The sequence below is a fragment of the Argentina silus genome (assembly GCF_951799395.1).
Source record: "Argentina silus genome assembly, chromosome: 1".
NCBI classification, from domain to species: Eukaryota; Metazoa; Chordata; class Actinopteri; order Argentiniformes; family Argentinidae; genus Argentina; species Argentina silus.
The window spans coordinates 18762083-18783748 of record NC_139655.1 but is presented as its reverse complement, the minus strand read 5'-3'; the positions used below and the strand labels follow the sequence as shown (position 1 = coordinate 18783748).

Here is a 21666-nt window from a genome sequence, read left to right as displayed (position 1 = left end):
GCGTGGCGCGTAGTGCGCAAATTCGTAGATCTGTAAACAATCTGGAGTGACGAGTCAAAGACCGTCGCGTGTCCCTCTCTGGCCTAGTCTCGCGTTGTGGAAGCCTGATAACGTGGGTAGCGATGTGGCTGCACGCCAATACTCCAGAGTTCTGATACATTCTAACTGACTGAACAGTCATTGAACTGCGCGGCAAAAGCAAGGCACAAACAAAAACATGTGGGTGCAGCTGTGAGCTACGGGGTACGTATTAGGTTTCTTTTGAGATATTAATGAGTCTAAAAGCGGGCTACTTATGTAGGATTGTGTGTATGTCAGTTAAAGAAATAGAATACTTGTATTTTCCAATTTTGTCACATATTTGCATGTGATGACGGCTAACTTAGCATAGATGGCTAGCGCTTAGCTACGCATTGTATTAGCTTCTGCCTGCTTTACATCCCTCTTTCAGTTCCAAACATGCAGTTTCGGGCTTAACTATAGATAAATGACCTATTGTTTAATATTAGATAGAAAGTAAGCTTTCCCGTTCAGGTTTGTTAAGTATTGTCCAGCAGCTTTATAATCTAGATATATGTGATTTTATTCTGAAACTCTAGGTAGCCTTAGCCTAGCTACTAGTATTGGATCGGATATCAATATTTGTTAACAATGTCAATTTATTAGCCAGAGAGTTTTAAATAATTTGATCTTCGAAACCAATGGATGTGGCTATGTGCCCCGCCCACTTAGCTAAGCAGCTTCAGACTCTGTTCACTGCCGGTGATATACCCACTTCCTTGTGATGAATGACATCATAAATAAAGTAGAATAACTGTATAATAACCCACTATGATATTGTTATCACATGAGACAAATTATTTATAGCCTCAAATTATGTTTTAAAAAAGTAATGCTGCTCTCGTTGAATGCTATTACGTTGAGCACAACATATAGCTTCAGTTTGCATAGAAATCAAGTACTGTTTGCATGTGAAATTAGTTTGCTCCGTTGTTTACATTTTGTTAGTGGTGCTGACGGTGCTTTTATGTGGTAATTCTGTCTTAGCATCACCAATTTTAACTAGGTAGGCCATATTGCCATTGGATGTTTGGGGGACAGTGCAATCTGATATTAATGTGTCTTCAAATAGGCCTACAGATTTTCTCATTGCTCTCCTCCAGTCCAGTCCCTATGACATCACTGCAGGTGAGAGTCAAGGGTACACACACCAGCCTAGTGAGTGACTGCAAGCTGTGGTGTAGGGAAACATGGGATTACACTCGGCCCAGAAGAAGCACTTTCCCCTGCGCGGGATTGAAGGCGTAGTCCAGCTGTTCGATGCAGAGCTACGGAAACCCGAGCCGGACCTGGCCCTACTTTCCTTGGTGCTGGGCTTTGTCGAGCACTTCCTTGCTGTGAACCGGGTGATACCTATAAATGTCCCTGGGGTTCGGTTTGAACCACTGGAGCCAGACTGCCCAAACTCCTGCTTCCCTACTGTGGAACTGGGTATGCTGTCGGCCCTGCATGAACGCTTCACGGCTCAGATCCGTGGTGCCGTGGACCTGTCCCAGTACCGGAGGCCTGCAGGCGGGTCCAGCAGGGAACTGGTGAAGAAGGTGTCAGATGTCATCTGGAACAGTCTGAGCCGCTCCTACTTCAAAGACCGGGCCCATATCCAGTCCCTCTTCAGCCTCATCACTGGTATGGGTGCAGTGATGCTATGAGAAGTAATGTTATTCAAGGCCCTGAATTATTACTGATGACATTATTAAACCTTTATTTATACAGGTTGTCCCACTGAGACAAAAAAGGTCTCTTTTTCATGGGAACTGTGCTTACATTAAAATACATTACATTAAATTACGTTGCATTACTTTAGCCTACTACAGACATGACCTGATCAGGAAAAACTCAGGACCCTTTTATGTTTGAACATGGAGGGTAAAACTATTACAAAATAAAAGTTGGTATAATTCTGAACAGGCACAAAGCTGGACAGCTCGGGGGTGGCGTTTGCAGTGGTGGCAGCCTGCCAGGTTCTAGGGCTGCGGGACGTTCACCTCGCCCTGTCTGAGGACCACGCCTGGGTGATCTTTGGCAACAATGAAGAGGAGACAGCAGAGGTCACCTGGCACGGGAAGGGCAACGAGGACCGAAGGGGACAGACTGTCAGCGCTGGTGTCAGTGAGAGGGTGAGGCAGAGACATCAGCACACTGCCTCCCTGTAGACACATGGAATGAAACCATACACTAAACACACATGTATTTGAGCATAACACCCACACATCTCTATGCTCACTACTTGGTAAACTATATTACTTACTTGGTAAACTACTATATTGGTGTACAGTATAGTACCTACAGCATCCTCAACCTCCCTCTGGTCCCCCACAGAGCTGGCTGTACCTGAAGGGCTCCTATATGAAGTGTAACAGGAATATGGAGGTGGCTTTCATGGTGTGTGCCATCAACCCTTCTCTGGACCTGCACACAGACAGCTCTGAGCTGCTGCAGCTCCAACAGGTGAGACCACCATTGGCACAGATACTGACAGGCACATTGAGTTATATGATACAATGAATAGGTGCTGCTGATCCAGATATTTTGCCTGTTAGCTTCATTAAAAACATTGAGCTGTATGAACCTCATCAAAGTGCTTCTCTGTGATGTCATGTGTGAATGGTCGTGTTTCCACACAGAGGCTTCTATGGCTGCTATACGAACGCGGAGACCTAGAAAGGTGAGTTGTTAGACTGTATTAGAAGCTAACTGAACAACTAAATTAACAAAACCTTCATTAGTTGTGTTGAAAGGTTGTCTAGACCAAAAGTCAATATTTCTGCATCGAAGTTCATGTTTTTCGTTGTTGTAAACATGCAGCACACCCAATTACTTTACCAACTAAGTCAGTCTGTTGCTCAGTTGGTAGAGCATGGCGCTAACAACCTTTAGGTTGAACGTTCGATTCCCGCTGAGACCATATATACTGAGAAATGTATGCACTCATTGCAATGTAAGTTGTTTTGGATAAAAGTGTCAGCCAAATCACATATATTATGTGTATATTATTATTAACCTCTCTTTCGTGTGTTTCAGATACCCCATGGCCATGGGCACCTTAGCAGACCTTGAGGACCAAGAGCCCATCCCTGGCAAAGAAAGCCCACTTTTTATCCACCTTAAAGTGAGTGTGTAAAGCACTTTGCACCAACATGGAAAACTACATTCTCCTAGTGATGAAACTGTAATTCTATCATTTAAAATCATTATGTGTATCATGTGTACCATGACTTTCACCCCCTGATTTAAAATCACCATTGTGCTTAGTTTATTACACCCTCATACATTTTGTGTTTGTGTATTCTGTTTTCAGGCTGTGAACTCTGCCAAGAAGTACTACAACAATGAGCACATCTACCCATTCATGTTTCTAGCTGGCTACCACTACAGGCACAGGGATGTCCGGGAAGCTCTCGGGGCTTGGGCTGAGGCTGCGTCTGTCATGCAGGAGTGAGTTAGCCAACCAGCCTGGAACCTTCTCTACACCCCACTGTAGATACTAGTCGTCTATCGCGAGCCAAGTGTATTGAGAGTTCCACAGGAATTGTCTTTGGTTCCCTTACTTTATGTTGTCACGGTTAAGCAATGCAATGCATTAGCTAGTTTGATGTGTCCATAAAAAACCTAGATGATGATGATGCCAGCCATGATGGTGCACTGTGAAATCTACTCATTTGCTGTTCTACCAGGATAACAGCAGAGGGCAGTAAATCCAATGCTCTATTGTTTTTGAGGGCTGTGTCATTCATTGTTTAATCTCGTTCTCAGACACTTACACCCAATATGCTCAGAAGTTCTGGTGGACCAACACGTCAAACGTGGCCTTTGTTTACCCAATACAAAGATCGGGAAAAACTCCTGATGCATAGCCACTGGTTTACCTTGCATCAGTCATCTCTTTCAGCACTTCTCCCCCAGTGCTTCACACCACATGTTTATGATTTGGAGCCACACTTTGGCAGTCATGTGATTAGTTAAAATCAAATAATGACAATGATAATGATACCGTACTCAGTTCACTTCCACGAAGGCCAGGGTTGAGTCGGTGTTGTTCCAGGCTTATTTGCACTGTGCGCAGTAGTCTGGGGATGAGGTTATTCATTGTTTATTTAAAGACAATTGATTGATCAGCCTCATATCTGGAATAAGATATCAGTTAGATTCACTCTTGCATTGTCCCTAATAAATTTGGTGCTCATGCAAATTTAACATTCATACTCATTCCTATTAGATGATATGGCTTAAATATTTTGAGACACTTCATCTATGAGAGAGAGAGAGATCCTCAGACATTGCAGGAAACTTCCTTCAAAACCCCAGCCTTGGCTCTAGTCCTCGGGGGGGACAGTAAACCTGCACTTTCCTCCCACTTAAACACACTGTTCATTTACTGCTGGGGCTAAAAATACTGCTGAGCAGATCACAGGGAACAGCCAATCCCTCCTGCCTCTGTCTCCTGTAGGATGTGTGCCCCGCCCAGAACAGTGCATTCCCTCCCCTCAGCTTCCCTTTCCCTCTCTGCCTTTCCTGTTTCCCCATTGTTCTTCCATTTCAGCTCCCTCTGCTAGCTGTCTCTTCAAAAAAGAAAATGGAGTGTGATATGGTAACATTTAGCTGTACAGTAAATAAAGCATTGTGTTTTTTTCTGTATGCTTCAAAAAGAAGGGATATAGGAATGTACAGTACACACACAACTGTTGTGCAATCTAGTACCCCAATCAACACCAGAATCTCCTCACTCACTCTTCGACTGGTATAGCAATTCGCCAAAGCCGGCCTTCATAGCCTTCGGTTATTCTCCCAACCAATGCCACCCACAGTATCTCCTGCTCCTGTTGCCGCATCCAACCTGTGTGCCGTTTTGAAGCTCCCCTCCCTGAAGACACATTTGTGTTTAGTCAAGTTCAAATTATGACAGGTGCCTTCCTCAGTTGGGTTCCCCACCCTCTAGGCCACTATTGAAGTGGTTTCTGTCGAGGCATAATGCAAGAATGATCGCCTCGGTACGTGGTTAATGATACCCAAACGCTGTTTTGCATAAATGAAAAGGCAGATGCTAAAATACAGGGTTGTTCATCTTGGAAAGAACCACGAACGACCACTAAATTACATTTCATCTGTGTTGTGTGATTTAAACTCTTTGCATAGCCTTTACTCATCTGCCCACCTGTTCCTTCTCTTTCCCTTCCCCAGTTACAACTATTTCCGTGAGGATGAAGAAATCTATAAAGAGTTCTTTGACATAGCCAACGATGTCATCCCCACCTTGCTGAAGGAGACTGCTGCTGCTGCTGAGAGTGGAGGGGAGGGAGGAGATGGGGTTGAGGGAGCAGAGAAGGTAATCAACCTAGCCTCAAGACTCTAGTGGAATTTTCTCCTCATTTTGATCTCCTTGAAATGGCACGTTAATGATATCTCATTAACTAATGATTTTCCATTGATGTGTTGAATTCACTTGTTTTCAATTCATTGTTGCCCCTCTACTACTCTATTCTTTTAACTAAATGTTTCTTCCCCCCCCCCCCCCCCCCCAATCTCTTGCTCTCTCTGTCTCCCATTTCCTTGTCTCTCTCACTTCCCTCCTTAGGACCAGCCAAGACAGGCTGCCGCCCTCTCTGCCCTCCAGGACCCAGAATGCTTTGCCCATATGCTGCGTTTCTATGATGGGATCTGTAAGTGGGAGGAGGGCAGCCCCACACCTGTCCTCCATGTGGGCTGGGCCACCTATCTGGTCCAGTCCCTCAGTCGCTTTGAAGCACAGGTAAACAATCCAAGCCTCAGTATCAAAACCCTGCCCATTACAGTAGAACTAGTATGATGTCCTCACCTCTTACTCATTGTCAATTTCTTCTTCTTCCCCAGGTGCGTCAGAAAGTGTCAATTATCACCAAAGACCTGGAGTCCCAGGAGGAAGACGACCAATCCAGCGAGGACCCTCGTGAGGGGCGGAGACGCGGCCCCCGACGTGAGTCCAAACTTGAAGACCAAGGTCCTACACTCCCGCAGGCAGCTGCCCCACCCACCCAGCTGCCCCAGCCTAAGAAAGTGGGTGGAGAAGGTGGGGGGCGGCGGCGGTCCTCCCAGGGGCTACGTGGTGGGGAACCAGAGGGGAAGGCCAAATCCCCCAGCCCTGCCCCCTCGCCGCCCCAGCAGCCTTCCCCAACAGGGGGACCAGTGGTGGCCTTCCAGAGCGAGAAGATGAAGGGCATGAAGGAGCTGCTGTCTGCAGCCAAGGTCAACTCCAGTGCCATCAAGCTGCAGCTGACTGCCCAGTCACAGGTACAGATGAAGAGGCAGAAGACCACGCCCTCTGGAGACTACACCATGTCCTTCATGAAACGCCAGCGCAAATCTCTATAGACTTTCTTCATATGGGGAGAAAAAGAAGATAAGACTCTGTGTTGGACGTTCCGTTGTACTGTGGGAGACAATGCACACAAAAGAAGTGCATCAACTTGCTTGCATTTCTGCGCATTCAGTGATATACTTTTTCATCCAAAGGTTCTTTTGTGATCAATTGGAGCCCAATATTGTGATACAACCATCAGCACATTTCCATGCACATGTGTATGTGTTTAAAGAACTTAGTTAGAATGTCACATGAATCAAGTTTGAACCGAATTGTTGCCCAAGTTGCTCTTTGTAATGTTGTGATTCAATAATGATTGTAAGACTTGACAACTATGTGATGAACAGGTTGATTTAGCCTCCTGTGTCATAAGTCATAAAACATTCAATTGGTATAAATCAAAACAGCAATGTACATTCAATGTTGAGTTCTCATTGACAAAGTAACAGGCATTTAATTGATTAGACACCCTGAATACATTTGAGTTACTCAGGTGGATTCATATTGCTCCGGAAAACTATTTGATCTAGTGATCTTTCTCTGTCTTATCATTCATTTTCATTTAAGACTGAAATCCCTATAAGTCATTGGGACAATTGTCATGTACTGTAACAATGTCTCTTTGCTTTTGTATGTCATCAATTCATCTCTTGCTAGCTATCTTTTGCCTTACATCGCCTTTTTGTATCTGTAATTTAGGTGGCCTTTAGTTTTGAGAATAGCAGGAGTTGCGATAGGCAAGTGTTACTCATCATTAGAGAAGTGACCAGAAAGACCATTCACTGTTTTAAAGGGGATTGCTGTAGGTTTTCCAGCAACATAGTATTTGCTTGATATCTTGTGTTTTTTTTATCTACAGATAATAAACAAGTTAAAATGTGATGCCTTTGAGTTTGTAAATTCATTTTGATAATGACACTGCTCAGTATGGGTGCATAGAATGAGATGTGTTGAGAAAGGGGTATTATGTGAAGTGTCTACAGTAGTGGGTCTGTCCTCTTGTTTCGTGGGCGGTCAAATTCGCCCATGCGCAAATATTCGAAGACTTGGGATGACTGGACTTGTGGACTGGACATGCTAGAAGATGTATAGCATGGATGGTAGCAAATAAGACGGAAAATATATGGTGTCTGGCGTCAGAATCAATATACCCATGTTTTGTCAGCTCATTAATTTCATTTGTTTAATCAGATTCGGGTGTTGCCGATTTAAGAGAGTCGCCTGCGCGTTCCTGCCAAGGATACCCACAACTGCACCGTTGATTCAGCTATACAGTATTATGATGAGTGATTAGAAGCGTGAGATACGCAATACAGACTGCAAGCATGGACACGATTGGAGTCTCTTTTTTGGACCCGTTGGATGATTACGAGTTAATTCACCGAATTGGGAGTGGCACGTACGGAGATGTGTTCAAGGTGAGTTTAGAGAGCAACATCAGATAAGCTTGGGAATCTGCGCTCGTTGTCCGGTTTAAAGCCTTACACCATTGTATAAATTAAATGAAACATGTATCCTGTGTTTGTAAACATATTATTTTATTCCATGGTGATGCAATTGTTGGATTTTATGAAGTTGAATTAGTAGAAAATACATTTTCATTGTGATAGTTTTTAGAACTTTAAAATGTACGAGTTGACGGACTACAACCACGTAGCGGAAAACACGAATACATCAGGCTAAATTCGACAAGGTAGAATACAGGTTAAGATTTTTTTCGCGCGAGTCCGCCCGTTCGTGTGTAACCGCTGATATGGGTGCAGGATAGGTGCGCACATGTTAATGCCCATACTGTCTGGCAGCTCATCTACAATGCTACTCATCAGACATAAATGATATCCTCCTGAGCCCTGACTTGTCCATTAGTGCAATATCCATCATGGTCAGATCATTAAGGGAACATTTATCAGAGCTCAATGCAGCCTGCTACTTTTTCATCTTAGAGGTAGGGCTACTCTTCTCTGGACTGCATGATATTGCATGCAACGATCACCAAGACAGGTGGGCATCAGACAAGCTTGCTGCTGCAAATGATCTTGTATCTAGAGCACAATTCTTAGACTAAATATGTTTTATACATATTATTAATCTCATCTAATGGTCACCAACACAGTCTATCAGGCCTTCTTGAGTTCTATTTTCATATGGTGATGCAGGATACAAACATCCTATGAACCCACTCCTGAATGTCTCATGCATCCTGCCAGAGAGAGAGAGACTGAAAGTGGTGTGTCTCTCCCTTGTTCAAAACATTTAGTGGCCCATATACACGCAAATGGACGCACACGCACCCAACCCATGTACATGCACAAAAACAGGCATACTCCATTCACAATTATACTTTAATTGCACGCACAAAGATACATGTTTCAAACAAAATTCTCTCACTTTTTGAAATTAAATAATAATGCATCATCCCTGCCATGCCATAGAGATATTGTCCTGTGTGTCTGCTGTGAATAGGGAAACTGCTGTTTAGTGAACAATGGCCTATTATCACCTCCCACTACCTCGCTGGTCCTCCAGTGTTGCCCAGCCTGGGGTCAGGAGGAGTCAAACCACTGGCAATGTGACTCAGTGGGCTTTCTATGGACATTCAGTAGATGACTATTGTTCACAGGAAACTGTTTTCCACTCAGCTGAGTGCTCAATGTTCAAATGTGTGGCCCTTGAGTGGCCATGTACTAGATAAAAGGCCTATACCACTATAGTTAAGAAAGATAGGGTTTCACCCTTCAAAGTAGTGGCAATGATAATCGCAAAGACATTAGGGTGTTTTTACGGATCAAACGTTGTGATATGCTTTTTCCATTGTAATCTATTGTGTGCATGTGAAACTAGGCCAAAGACAGGGTGAGGTGTCATACACTACACACCTTCACTGGTGTAAACCTCTGACCTGACTGAGATTGCCTGAGGAGGTTCAATGTGGAAAAGCCCACAGAAAGAAATCTGTCTCATAAACTAGTAGATGAGAGCAGCACTGCAGCACACAGTAATCTGTCATAGTGTGGGCTACTGGCTGTTCGTTACTGCTTGTTACATCAGAGCAGAGCTGCGGTTACTGCTGCAGTTAGTCACATATATCAATAATGACTGATGGCCCATGAATGCTACATACTCTCAAGATGATCATATGGAAAATTGGCTTTCTTTTTTTATGTGTCGATTTTCCACTTTGAGCTCTGATTCAATCAAACCTCTGTGAGAAAGCATTTGGAACCCCTGATCAAAGTGTTGCAAAGTTTCCTTTTCAGCTCCATTGTCTGTAACCCACAACACTGTTATTTCTGGCTGCACAGTGCAAACCCCTAACTGAGACATTACTGTCACTTTAGTCACAGGAAGTTCTCCGGTATAACAGGAAAACAACAGGAAGTCAGTGCAGCCAAGCTTCAGGTTTTGTCTGGGAACCTGAAATCTCATTGGCTACTGATGGGATTGTTGTGCACAACAGTTAATGCTCAACAACCTGACATCACTTTGTAATTTGACCTGTCACACAGAATGGGAGTAAAACGTGTTTAGAAGATAAAACAGGGGAAATCATGGATGTAGGATGGACATTGTAAACAACATCCGCAGGATTCAAAAGCAGACCTTAATTATAGCCTGGTTTTCCTGATCAAGTCACATGGACACAAAAAACTCCTGGCCCTTGTGAAAAAACTCCTAGCCCTTTTGAAGGATGTCCTGATAAAGCCAGACCAGCCTAACCTTGAAAGTCAAGATTCTTGGTCTGTCTGGGCCCATGTAGAAAAGACCTATCACTACCCACTGTTGCATTAATACAAGGTGACTCTGTAAGCAGCAGGAGGACACTAATATTGGATCTTTTAAAATGACCGTCTAGGAGGTTGGATCGGTGCCCAGAGCTTTCTATAGTGATATGGTGGAGGACATGGCAGACCTCCAAACCAGGAGAGATTGCCTTTTGAAAAATGTGTTGGATTTTGTCAACATCAAAAGGATTCCTATTGAAATTCACAAATTCAATAAGAATATTTAGTTATTGCATTAACTGTAAGGCCAAACAAGATATTGAATTAAGTGTAAGATGTGCCTAGAGGTACCATGGATTCCCGTTGGTGTTCTACAACAGGTGCACAGGGCTGTGTGTGCTGACTGACTAACAGATGTCATAAGGTAGCCTGTAGCAAAGTTCACAGGAAAGTTCATACAGCAACTCTTTTTTAAATTGATTTTTTACCTTTTCTTTCAGGCCCGCAGAATCAAGACCTCTCAAATGGCTGCCATCAAAATGGTTAAGCTGGAACCTGGTATGTGAACAGTCCAGTCCTGCACCAGACTCAACTTGAACAATAACCAATGTTATTAGACCATTATTATTGGTCTTAGCCTTTGTATTTTGCCTTCATGTATGTTTTGTGTACACTGTTTGCTCACCATGCACCACGTGTAATACCGATATTGAATGTTCTGTATGCGTGCATGTGTTGTGTGTGTGTGTGTGTGTGTGTGTGTGTGTGTGTGTGTGTCTAATTGGTCATGTGACTTGCTCTCCATTCAGGTGATGACATCAGCTCCATCCAGCAGGAGATCACTATGATGAAAGAATGCAAGCACAAGAACATTGTAGCCTACTTCGGCAGCTATCACAGGTGTTGTGTATTTAAGGATGTGATCATTTAGAGTCAGTGAGATTCCACTTTAATCAGTGGAATCCTTTGGATTGTGTGTGTACTTAAATATGTTGATTTCCACCCTGATCTTCCACACTTCAGCAAACCAGAATGCTGAATTTCTCTCCCACACGCATACTGTAGTGCTACGAACAAATTTGCAACACACAAAAAGCTTTGTTGAGTACTTTAGTCATCCTTACACACACACACACACACACACACACACACACACACACACACACACACACACACACATACACACACACACAACCATGCAAACACACACACACACACACACACACAATCCACTGGTCTCTTCTCAAGGTTTTCTACTTCTTCAGCTTGGCCCTCTTGAATTGTCTGAATGTTGTTATCTCTGTAATAATACCAGTTTGTGCTACATGTCCAGTTCTTGGAAATCAAACTCCTTTTCTAACAAAGTAGGTAAATAGACATTTCAGTTTGCTTGACATTTCAAACAAACTGATAAAGCTGTGTATCCCTTATTTTCCAGGAACACAAAGTTGTGGATATGCATGGAATATTGTGGAGGGGGATCACTGCAGGACATTTACCATGGTACGGCCAAAATTGTATGATCTATCTAAACCTGTCTCTCATCCTCTATTTGGCAGCACACTACCCAAACTTGTGCCATTTAACCCTCTACCTATTCTAATCACAATGGAGTGCATTTCAAAGAAAATAATCACACTTGTACGTTTTCCCTCCTCATCCTCCATATGTGCAATAAATTACTCAACATTCTGCCTGTACTGTATGCCCACAGTGACTGGCCCTTTAAAGGAGAAGCAGATAGCCTACGTCTGCAGAGAAACCCTCCAGGTCAGGAGGTCCAGTGCAGCTCTTCAGCACTACCAGCTGAGATATTTGCTTTGTTATTTTGCTAAACTGAAGGACTTTTTATTTTATTTTATTACAATACTATACTCTGAGTGTGCAGTATGTGTCTCTCCTACCTCAGAAAAGCAAGGCAGCATTTTTCATAACATAATGAATGCTTATTCAACATTTCCAGACAGTTAAATATAGTGCTAACTTTACAGTCGACAATGTTATAACACAATATTACCTCCCTGAATAGTGTCAGCAACGTTTGGTTGTTGTTCCCTGTTACGACCTGCTTTAAAACGTGTGGGATGATGAGGTTGATACATTTCTCTCTGAGATTGTGGTAATTGCTGATTCTGTCTTCCTTCTCCATAGGGCTTGTATCACCTGCACGAGACAAGCAAAATGCATAGGGACATAAAGGTATAACTATGATGTGCTGTTATGGCAGTCAACGGCCCTTGTGTTGGGTTTAGTAAGTGCTAGAAAGTTTTTTCTTTTTCTTTGTTTGTCTGTCTGTGTGAGGTCATCTCTGTGTGTGTGTGTGTGTGTGTGTGTGTGTGTGTGTGTGTGTGTGTGTGTGTGTGTGTGTGTGTGTGTGTGTGTGTGTGTGTGTGTGTGTGTGTTCACCACAGGGAGCTAACATCCTTCTCACAGACCGAGGAGACATCAAACTGGGTCAGTGAGAATCTATATAAGTACCATTCATGACAGAAGCAAGCATACAAACATACACACACACACACACACACACACACACACACACACACACACACACACCGCTAATAATGCATATTGGTTGCATATTGGATTCTTTCACCCCCTGTGACTAGACTCTCCTTTTTTGTCTCTCTGTAGCGGATTTTGGCGTGGCTGCAGAGATCAGTGCTTCTGTGGCCAAGAGGAAGTCTTTTATAGGAACTCCCTACTGGTAAGACAAACGGACCCAAACCAGACAGCAATGTAACTGACACCCAATGTACCACATCAATATGCTTCTTTATGCTGATACTGATAGGTCAGTTATTTCCCTTTTTGGATTATGTGACCTCTATCAAAACAGTCTTGCTTTCATCTGACCTGTTGGTATATAACTACCTTAGGATGGCACCAGAAGTGGCTGCTGTGGAGAAGAAGGGCGGGTACAACCATTTGTGTGACATCTGGGCTGTGGGCATCACAGCCATTGAGTTGGCAGAGCTGCAGCCGCCCATGTTTGACCTACACCCTATGAGGTGAGACCTGTGTCCAAGCTCTGAGTCACACAGACAGAGACAGATGTTATTGACCTTCTCGAAATCAACATTGAAAACAACAGTGCAACACTGCTACAGCATGCACATAATTATGCCTGCCACTCAAGTTTAAAGTGGAATTGCGTTTCAGAGCCTTGATGTTGATGTCAAAAAGCAGCTTCCAGCCTCCCAAGCTCAAGGACAAGACCAAGTGGTAAGATAAACACATCTTATGGTTCATTCTCCATTCTTAAATTATGTCCTACAAACATCTTCTGGACGCCAAACTCTTCTGATTGAATTATCAGTGTGGGTCTGTTGGGGAGGCTTGTTATGATGAGGTAAAGTCTCTCTCCCTATCTCTCTCAGGTCTGTGGGGTTCCAGAGCTTTGTGAAGATGTCACTTATTAAAAACCCTCGTAAGAGGCCCTCAGCCGAGACACTACTACAGGTACAGACCATACCCTTTAGTCGTCATTAGGAAAAGCCATCAGAGGGCAATCAATACTAGTGATCATTAAAGAGCCTCGGCACTTCACTGAGAGGGTAATAGTTGCTCACCAGCTGTGGATATATAGATGTAGAGAGGTATATATAGTCCAATAAACAGTAATTGCAGCAAAGTTACTACTTTCAAAATGTTTTTGTTCGCAGTGCTATGGCCCCAAAAATGGAAAAAGTCCTTTTACTATACAGGTCTATCTATAGATGTAGTGCCATATGAAAGCTTGAGGTCATTAACTTTGTCTATCTTGGTGTCCTCAGCACCCGTTTGTGACCCAGCTGCTGACCCGTAACCTGGTGATAGAGCTGCTGGACATGGCCAACAACCCTGACCTCCACTCCTCCACGCACAGCATGGATGACAATGATCTGGAGGTGAGCAGACAGACAGACAAATGAACAGGTGGTTTGGCTGGACGGACAGATGGACAGACTAACTGGCATACATCTATATTATGAGTGTTTTTCATCTATCTGAGTGTTTGGTCTGTAGATTGGTGATGCTGCCCCTGATAAGATCCAGTCAGCTGGGAAACACCTGCCTGTTGAGAGGACTCCCTCTGAAGAGCAGTGTGAGTCTTTACAGCGTATTCAACATGATTATACATGGAGACCTCCTACACACTGCATCATCACAGTGTGTAAATACAAGAGACTGTAAAAGTATTCACTCCCCATCTTCTATGAAAAACCCTACTGCCCAAAACATCTTCATTTGAAGTGTGGCCTGGGCTTCTCCAGCTACACAGTTAATCAAGTGGAGACTCAGAGAAGTTATGTGTGTGTGTGTGTGTGTGTGTGTGTGTGTGTGTGTGTGTGTGTGTGTGTGTGTGTGTGTGTGTGTGTGTGTGTGTGTGTGTGTACGTTCTCGTGTGCGTGTGCGTGTGCATGTGCGCGTGTGCATGTGTATAGAGAGAGTTGAGGTCAACATCACCATGCTGCTTAATGTATGGAACTGGGGCAGAAGAGGAGAGAGCAGCAGAGCACACTTAAGTTTCTGTCACAAGAAGCCCATTGAGAGAGGGAGAGCGATGGAGTCACCCGTGCCGAGCACATAGTGGTGGTACTGTCCAGCATACGCACATGGCATGTTGTCTCTGCCATCCTCTGACGTGTCACACGTGTGGATGGAGCCTAGAAAAGGGACCAGGCAGTGGGGGAGGAGGTGGAGGGAGGTGGGGGCAGGGGGAACCATGGCCTGAGTGACTGAGAAGCTATTGTCACAACTCATATCAGAGAGATTACAGCATAGAAGTGTGTGGTGGTGATGTGGTGGACAATGCACCCACTCTACAGTAGAGAAATTCAGCATATATTTAGACACACACATAAGGTATACATGAAAAGAACCTACAGTGCTTTGCCCCCTAATAATACATACAGTACATGCTAGTGGTGAGGGCTGTTGTGACTCATATTGGATTGGTTCACACAATAATCACTTTCCTGGGGGTGAGAGCAGTAAAGTTGCAGTAGACCGCCTGCAGCCAGTGCCATTGTATTAACATGTTCTGATGTGTGAGTTACGTGCTTTGAGAGTGTGCCCTAAAGCAAGGGAGTCTACCAATCTATTTGATTATACGACAAGTGAAAACAAGTAGAGAGTATGTAGATAATAGATCATATCCTATAATTTATCTTGTCGAACCTTTAATGTGTGTTTCCATTTAAATGATTCAGTGTTAGCTGATATTGCTGATGAGTAACTACGCTATGTGTCCCTTAGTTGACCAGGTGAAATTTGGGCCTCCATTGAGGAAGGTCACAGAGCCTTATCCTGATATGGTAAGTGACATTTCTGTCCTGTGTTTGAATTGTGATTTACAAGCATGGGATCATACTGCGGTTAAGTCCCCATCATAGTGACTGTTACGGGGAATTGGATACTTACATGGATACATGTAAAATGTATTAGTCACATTTTTACAAACATTATATTTTTGATGAAGATATTGATGATGATGATGATGACGACGATGAGAGAGACTGTGTTGTTCTCATATTTTAGCAGGGTTCTTATGACGACGATTGGAGCCTCTCAGGAGATGAAGACGAATCACCGTAAGATGCTCCGCCTATTAACTGTTTTCCTTAGTTTTAGGAGTATTGTTTTATAACAATTATATCACAGACATCTCAGATATATCTCTCATATCATGATGTTATGTCCCCACTAGAGCCAGTTGAGGACAATCATGAAAAACATCCCAATGGCTCTTGATACATAACATATTTATAAACACATATTTATCATTGGAAGAACACTGTATTGTCACATGTAGACAGAACAGACAGGCTCGTAGAGAGATTAACATCAGGTCTTCCTGTTGTAGGAGCCTGTTGGAATGTGTGGAGGAAGCTCTGCAGCTTAGGTAAGCCCCATTCTAAACCCCCCGAGAACTGTTCTACCGGCACCGTTTGTTATTAAGGATACAAAAGAAGTTTGATCACATTGATATGAATACCTTTTGATGATACTTGATATACAAATTACAGAATGTTTGGTCATGGATATTAATGTTCTACTCATTTGAAGCCCTATATCAAATCATATTAAGATCTTGACAAATTTCATTTGACATTCATCCACTTGCAACTCTGCTTATATCACACATTGATAAACAATTTAGATTTACCATGGCATGGCATAGATTTAGTAACATTGCCATTGTATTTCTTCCAGGAGCTTAACCATCAAGAGAGCGCCCTCTACTGACGTAAGTGGGACTAACAGGACAAGAAAACATCCCTGATACAGTAGCAGTTGATCCTTCAGCTATTTCAGATTGCATTATGTGATAGTGTTTTGTGTAATCTATATGTATGTAGTGTGGTAAAGGGGGGAGAAAAAGTGGCTTGTTCAGCCCTTTCACAGCCTCCTTGCCTGCCATCGGCTCTTTCTGCCCCAACATGGAGGATAAGGACCTCACACTACGGCCCAGCTCCACCCTGGGCCCAGACTCCACCATCTCCCCCAACTCCACCTCAGGTACCTCTCCCCTATGCCTCTCCCCTTACGACCTCAATATGTTGTAGAATGTATGATAGAATAGAATACTTTATTGCCAATGAATAGTTTAGATGGGCCCCATCTTGGCTAAAATCAACAGATTTAGTTGTGTTTGTGTTCTTCTCCCTCTGTCTTCCAGGACTGGCCAGGTGTTCTGCCACCCAAGACATCAGACAGTGGGACAGTGACCCATGCGTCCCTGAGGTAGACCCTGTATGTCCGGAGAAGAAACGAGGGGGAGTTACCTCAGCTAGCCGTGCCACTCCCCTCTCTCCTGAGTGGTCCACACTGAGGAAAAAGACTGAGGAATCTGTGAGTTCTCAAGTCCAGTATAACTACGCTGGGTTACTTTGGCCTATGCTGCTGCATATCAGTAGTGCCATCATAACAGCTGTGTGTGGTTTGTTAACCTAATAACATGTTTTATTTACTCGGTTTGATCCCCTTTAAACCGCCTTTTTGTAACATTGTAGGAGGAGAAAATTCAGTGCCAACAACAAACATCTCCCGAACCTACAGTATGGGTGTTCTGTATTACATTTGAATTACACAGTTATCCCTTTTTTGTTGTTGTGTGTAACCTTTTAATTTTTTAGAGAGCTGATTGTCATGGACTCCCTCCTACCCCTCAAGTCCATGTAAGTGCCGAGGTCTAACAGCATGTGCCCTACAGGGACTACTTGACCAATGGCGCTGCACCAATAACTAACAACCAAAACATCTTCACATGCTTACATACAGACTATGTGGCTATTGGTCTCATGAATGCTTGGATGCCTTTGGAATGCTCACTTCAACAATGGTTAAAATAAGATGGATAGATGTCTACAGGCTTACCATGAACTTTTCAATGCTTTGATGCATTAATCAAAATACTGAAATGGCTCATTTGTTTCGCTTCACAGATGGGGGCTTGCTTCTCCAAAGTCTTCAACGGTTGTCCCCTTAGGATTCACTGTGCTGTTACCTGGATACTACCTAAAACCAGAGGTAAATAAAGGAAGTTAAGGGCCTTTTTAGGGTTATTCTACACATAACTTACAATATGAACCAGTAATTTATGTTTTGTTGCTCTCAGATCAGTACCTTATTTTGGGAGCAGAGGAGGGGGTCTACACTCTTAATCTCAATGAGCTTCACGAGGACACACTGGAGAAGGTAAGGATGTACATACAGTATGTGCAGATAACTGTAATTATGGGACAATGAGTTCATGTGGCTATGTGATATAGAGTACTGTATGTGGTGATTTCTGATCATATCTATCTTTTCCCTCCACAGTTGCTTCCACAACAATGCACCTGGCTATATGTCATGAATAATGTCTTGATGTCTGTATCAGGTAGGACTTTCCATGTCCCTTACCAAACTATCCCTCAACTCACACCTGTCATACTGGTCATATCCAGGCAGTATATGCATCTTTTTTTTTTTTTTAATGAAAGAATGCTTACAAAGTGCAATACAGATAAAGGTTCAATCTGAACAGAAAACTGTGACCTTGGGAATGTAGATCTCTGTTTTTCCACTAACAGTAATTACTGCTCACTATTTCCCTGCTAAACCTCCCCCTGTCCTTAGGTAAGTCGTCCCAGTTGTACTCCCACAGCCTGGCTGCCCTGTTTGAGCAGAGAGGCCATCTGCAGAAGAAACAGAGTCACCTGTCCCTCAGCACCAACCGCCTCACTGAGAGGATCAGCCCCAGGTGAGAGGCTCACACTCAGCCTGCCAGCCAAAGGCCATTGGTGGATGTTCTTTGGGTTCAATACAATTTCTGTACACTGAGCTAGTTTTCATTTAATGTGTGATTTAGTCCTGGATAAGGTCTGTAAAACTGGCCCATGTTCAGCGTACCTTCAATATTCTTGCAAATGATGTCAGAGTAGCCAATGGAAGTATTACTATAGACGATTTTGTTAAAAACATGGAAGAAAGTTTCTTAATTTTGTCTGTCTATCAGCAGGAAATATGCTGTATCTGTGAAGATACCGGATACTAAAGGCTGTCGAAGGTGTAGCGTTGGTAGGTCAAAGTTCCTCTAAAAGATTCAGGTGGTTCATGTGTGATCACAACAAACATGTTTATATGATTGTCTGTCCCTTTCTATTTCTCAGCACGAAACCCATACACGGATAGCACATTCCTGTGTGGGGCAGTACCGTCAGGTCTAGTCCTACTCTTGTGGTATGAGCCATTGCAGAAGTTCATGCAGCTCAAGGTGTGTATTGACACACTGCCACACTCAATCAGAACATTACTGTTTAAAGATGGGTTATGACTTTTATACATGGAGATGTAAATTGATCTCTCTAATATTTATTCTTTCCCTTGCCTCAGCATATAGCAATAAGCCTCCCAGAACCGCTCCCTATCTTTGAGCTACTAGTCTTAGTGACGGATGAGTTTCCACAGCTGTGTGTAGGGGTGAGAGATTCTACCACAGAGGGAGGAAAACTGTCCACCAACCAGCAGCTGAAATTTGACATCATAGAGTTGAACGGCACACCTAACTCTTCACCAGGTAGGATAGGGGTGTTTGACATCAGAATTTTAGCCTTGTTCTGTGGCGGAATTGTATAGCCATAACTATCTGTGTGTGTGTGTGTGTGTGTGTGTGTGTGTGTGTGTGTGTGTGTGTGTGTGTGTGTGTGTGTGTGTGTGTGTGTAGAGAGTGGGCCAGTAGGAGCCGTGCAGGTGACACAGCTGGACAGAGATACTGTTCTCATTGCACTGGAAAGTGAGTCTGCGCTCCACTGGAATACAATTGCTACAATTGTGGAATATCATGTCCATGGATGCTCCACTATTAACTGTATAATTGTATTGACTCTACAGAGACTGTGAAGATTGTTAACTTACAAGGGCTTCCCTCCAAGCAGCTGGCCTCTGAACTAACCTTTGACTTTCTCATTGAAACACTAGGTAAAACTCTCATTAAATCTTAAGAATCTTTATCATATGAAATGTCTGCATTTCATCACCACATCACATACTGTACATGTAGTGTGTTTGTGAATTACAATTGATGTGAAAGCGTTTCGAGCAATATCACTTTTGTGTATAGTTTGTTTACAGGACAGTGTTCTGGCCTTCTGGAAGCATGGCCTCAGAGGAAGGAGTCTTCACACAAATGAGGTGATTACCATATATGGAGGAGGTTGTCTCTCAGCTTTGTAATTTGTGCTACTTGTAAGTGTGTAAATATCAAATTCGAAGAATGTTTCATGTCAAATACATGTCTTTGAAGGTCACGCAGGAGATCACAGATGAAAGCCGAATATTCAGAGTCTTGGGAACAAACAGGTACTGTCGTATCCTTATGTTCCTAGATTGGTTTCCTGGAATACTGTGCTATACCAATATTAATCTACATTCCCCCTGTTAAATACCAAGCTCTCTGTCTTTTATCTTTTGCACAGAGATATTGTTCTTCAGAGTACCCCCACAGAAGACCCCTCCGCCCTGAGCAACCTGTACATCCTAACAGGCCATGAGAGCAGCTACTGAGAGAAGAGATGATAATGGAATGAGAAAAGAAAGAAGCATTATGTCAAAGGAGATAGGAAGCTGTGATGCTGTGAAGGAAGGCACAGGTCGGCCTCTCCCTGATACCTAATAAACTCATCCTTCAGTGGTTGAAACACGGTGTAGGTCTGCCTGAACTCACTTACCCCTTTACTGCGTATGGGGAAAAGACCATGGGATACAATCTCACACACAGTCACGGAGGGAGGACTGTGCTCTGTATTCGAGGAAGAAAAAAACCTGCCAGTTATGACTCTAACCCCATGAATGCGCACACACTACTTTAACCAGTGTCCCTTTTACTGGTATGGATTTGAGAATACACTAACTGATGACTGAAGTTGTGACCAATGACTGGCTCATGCCCTGATACAGCATTGTGAAGTGGACAACTGCACCAGTGCCGACTGCATAAGCTGCTCCACTCTGTCCAGTTGGCCCACTTCTTGTCATAGGTGCTGCAGCCAAGATTCACCTCACAGGCTAGAAAGATGTGCCATAGAATCAGGGTGCTAATACATTCTAATAGTACTTTGAAAGTATTCACTGAGATCAATTTAAAGACTAATGAAGTATGATGAATATTAACTGTTCTGTTATGTTTAATGATATGCCTTCTGGTTTGATTTGGGAGGGACTGGGGCTGGGGTCCAATTTAACACTCATCTCTGAAAGATGGACCTACTTGGGGACATTATGCATGTTGCATATTGTCCCCAAGACAATAGGTAAGGGGACAATATGCATGTTGCTATTCGATTGTTGATTTTGGGGACAATATGAATATGTATCAGATTTTGTTTGTTGAAATGTATGTATCAAAATAAACACTCAACAAGGTAACTCAGCTCTTTTTATTGCAAGGTTTGTCAAGTTTACAGCAATCTCAAGAATCTGTGATGGCCAGTTGACAAAATAAAGACTGACAAATAAACTATAAGGCCTCGCTGGGTAGGCTAAATTTCCAAGTGTATCCCTTTGGCCATCCACTAGGCATGCTTACAACATGACAGCCGAACGTTGTGACTGGCAGTTCGGTCTCTTTTGACAGCTCTTCAGCAAAGCCGCTTTCCAGTGATGTAGTATGTCGAATTTTACAGAGGGTGGCACCCTTTCCACCCTTTCGACTGCGTCGTACCAAAGAGAGTGCAAACAAAGACCGTTAATATATGACAAGATACTCATGTGGGCTCAATGGGAATCGTTGTCCACCAACACGGAAAGGTAGGCTAATCAGGTCGACAGGCACAACGCCGATATAAGCTTGTTTTACTCAAGGCTAGCATCATATCATACCTTCTTAACAACCTACGCATCTTTAAAATTGAGGTCGCTTAGCTAAGCCCGACGTTATTAATAAACAATGCATACTTTTGTTGACCAAATGCGATATATTTATTTGACTTTCAGTAAAAAAAAATAACTGCTTTATCGGCAAGCGTCACATTTCACGGGGGACAAAAGAAGAGTCGGAGTCGGGTCTCTCGCTTCTCATATCTT

General features: G+C 43.3%; 2 protein-coding genes across 8 annotated transcripts; both read left to right on the top strand.

Moving 5' to 3' along the window:
- Positions 1-167: 167 nt before the first annotated feature.
- men1 (multiple endocrine neoplasia I) lies at positions 168-7276 on the top strand. 3 transcript variants are annotated; one of them, XM_083679440.1, is made up of 10 exons: positions 168-243; positions 1169-1686; positions 1969-2177; positions 2380-2508; positions 2685-2725; positions 3082-3169; positions 3359-3495; positions 5239-5383; positions 5633-5806; positions 5908-7276. In XM_083679440.1, the coding sequence occupies exons 2-10, from the start codon at positions 1251-1253 to the stop codon at positions 6403-6405; spliced, it is 1857 nt and encodes a 618-aa protein (XP_083535566.1). In that variant the 5' UTR covers positions 168-243; positions 1169-1250; the 3' UTR covers positions 6406-7276. The 3 variants fall into 3 exon arrangements, with proteins under 3 accessions (XP_083535566.1, XP_083535565.1, XP_083535567.1); XM_083679439.1 differs by having other exon boundaries at positions 188-243; positions 1133-1686; XM_083679441.1 differs by having other exon boundaries at positions 205-243; positions 1164-1686.
- A 178-nt stretch (positions 7277-7454) lies between these two features.
- Positions 7455-20988, top strand: map4k2 (mitogen-activated protein kinase kinase kinase kinase 2). 5 transcript variants are annotated; one of them, XM_083666547.1, is made up of 32 exons: positions 7455-7812; positions 10617-10674; positions 10926-11016; positions 11555-11619; positions 11831-11886; positions 12268-12315; positions 12528-12570; positions 12751-12823; positions 12996-13127; positions 13279-13341; positions 13497-13578; positions 13893-14006; positions 14125-14203; positions 15358-15416; positions 15643-15692; positions 15965-16003; positions 16315-16348; positions 16461-16620; positions 16781-16953; positions 17238-17279; positions 17547-17631; positions 17720-17799; positions 17923-17983; positions 18223-18346; positions 18605-18663; positions 18756-18859; positions 18979-19162; positions 19310-19378; positions 19477-19563; positions 19706-19776; positions 19889-19944; positions 20061-20988. In XM_083666547.1, exons 1-32 carry the CDS (start codon positions 7720-7722, stop codon positions 20146-20148), a joined length of 2622 nt encoding a protein of 873 aa, XP_083522673.1. In that variant the 5' UTR covers positions 7455-7719; the 3' UTR covers positions 20149-20988. The 5 variants fall into 5 exon arrangements, with proteins under 5 accessions (XP_083522673.1, XP_083522674.1, XP_083522671.1 ...); XM_083666548.1 differs by having other exon boundaries at positions 18602-18663; XM_083666545.1 differs by having other exon boundaries at positions 15640-15692.
- The last annotated feature ends 678 nt before the right edge of the window (positions 20989-21666 follow it).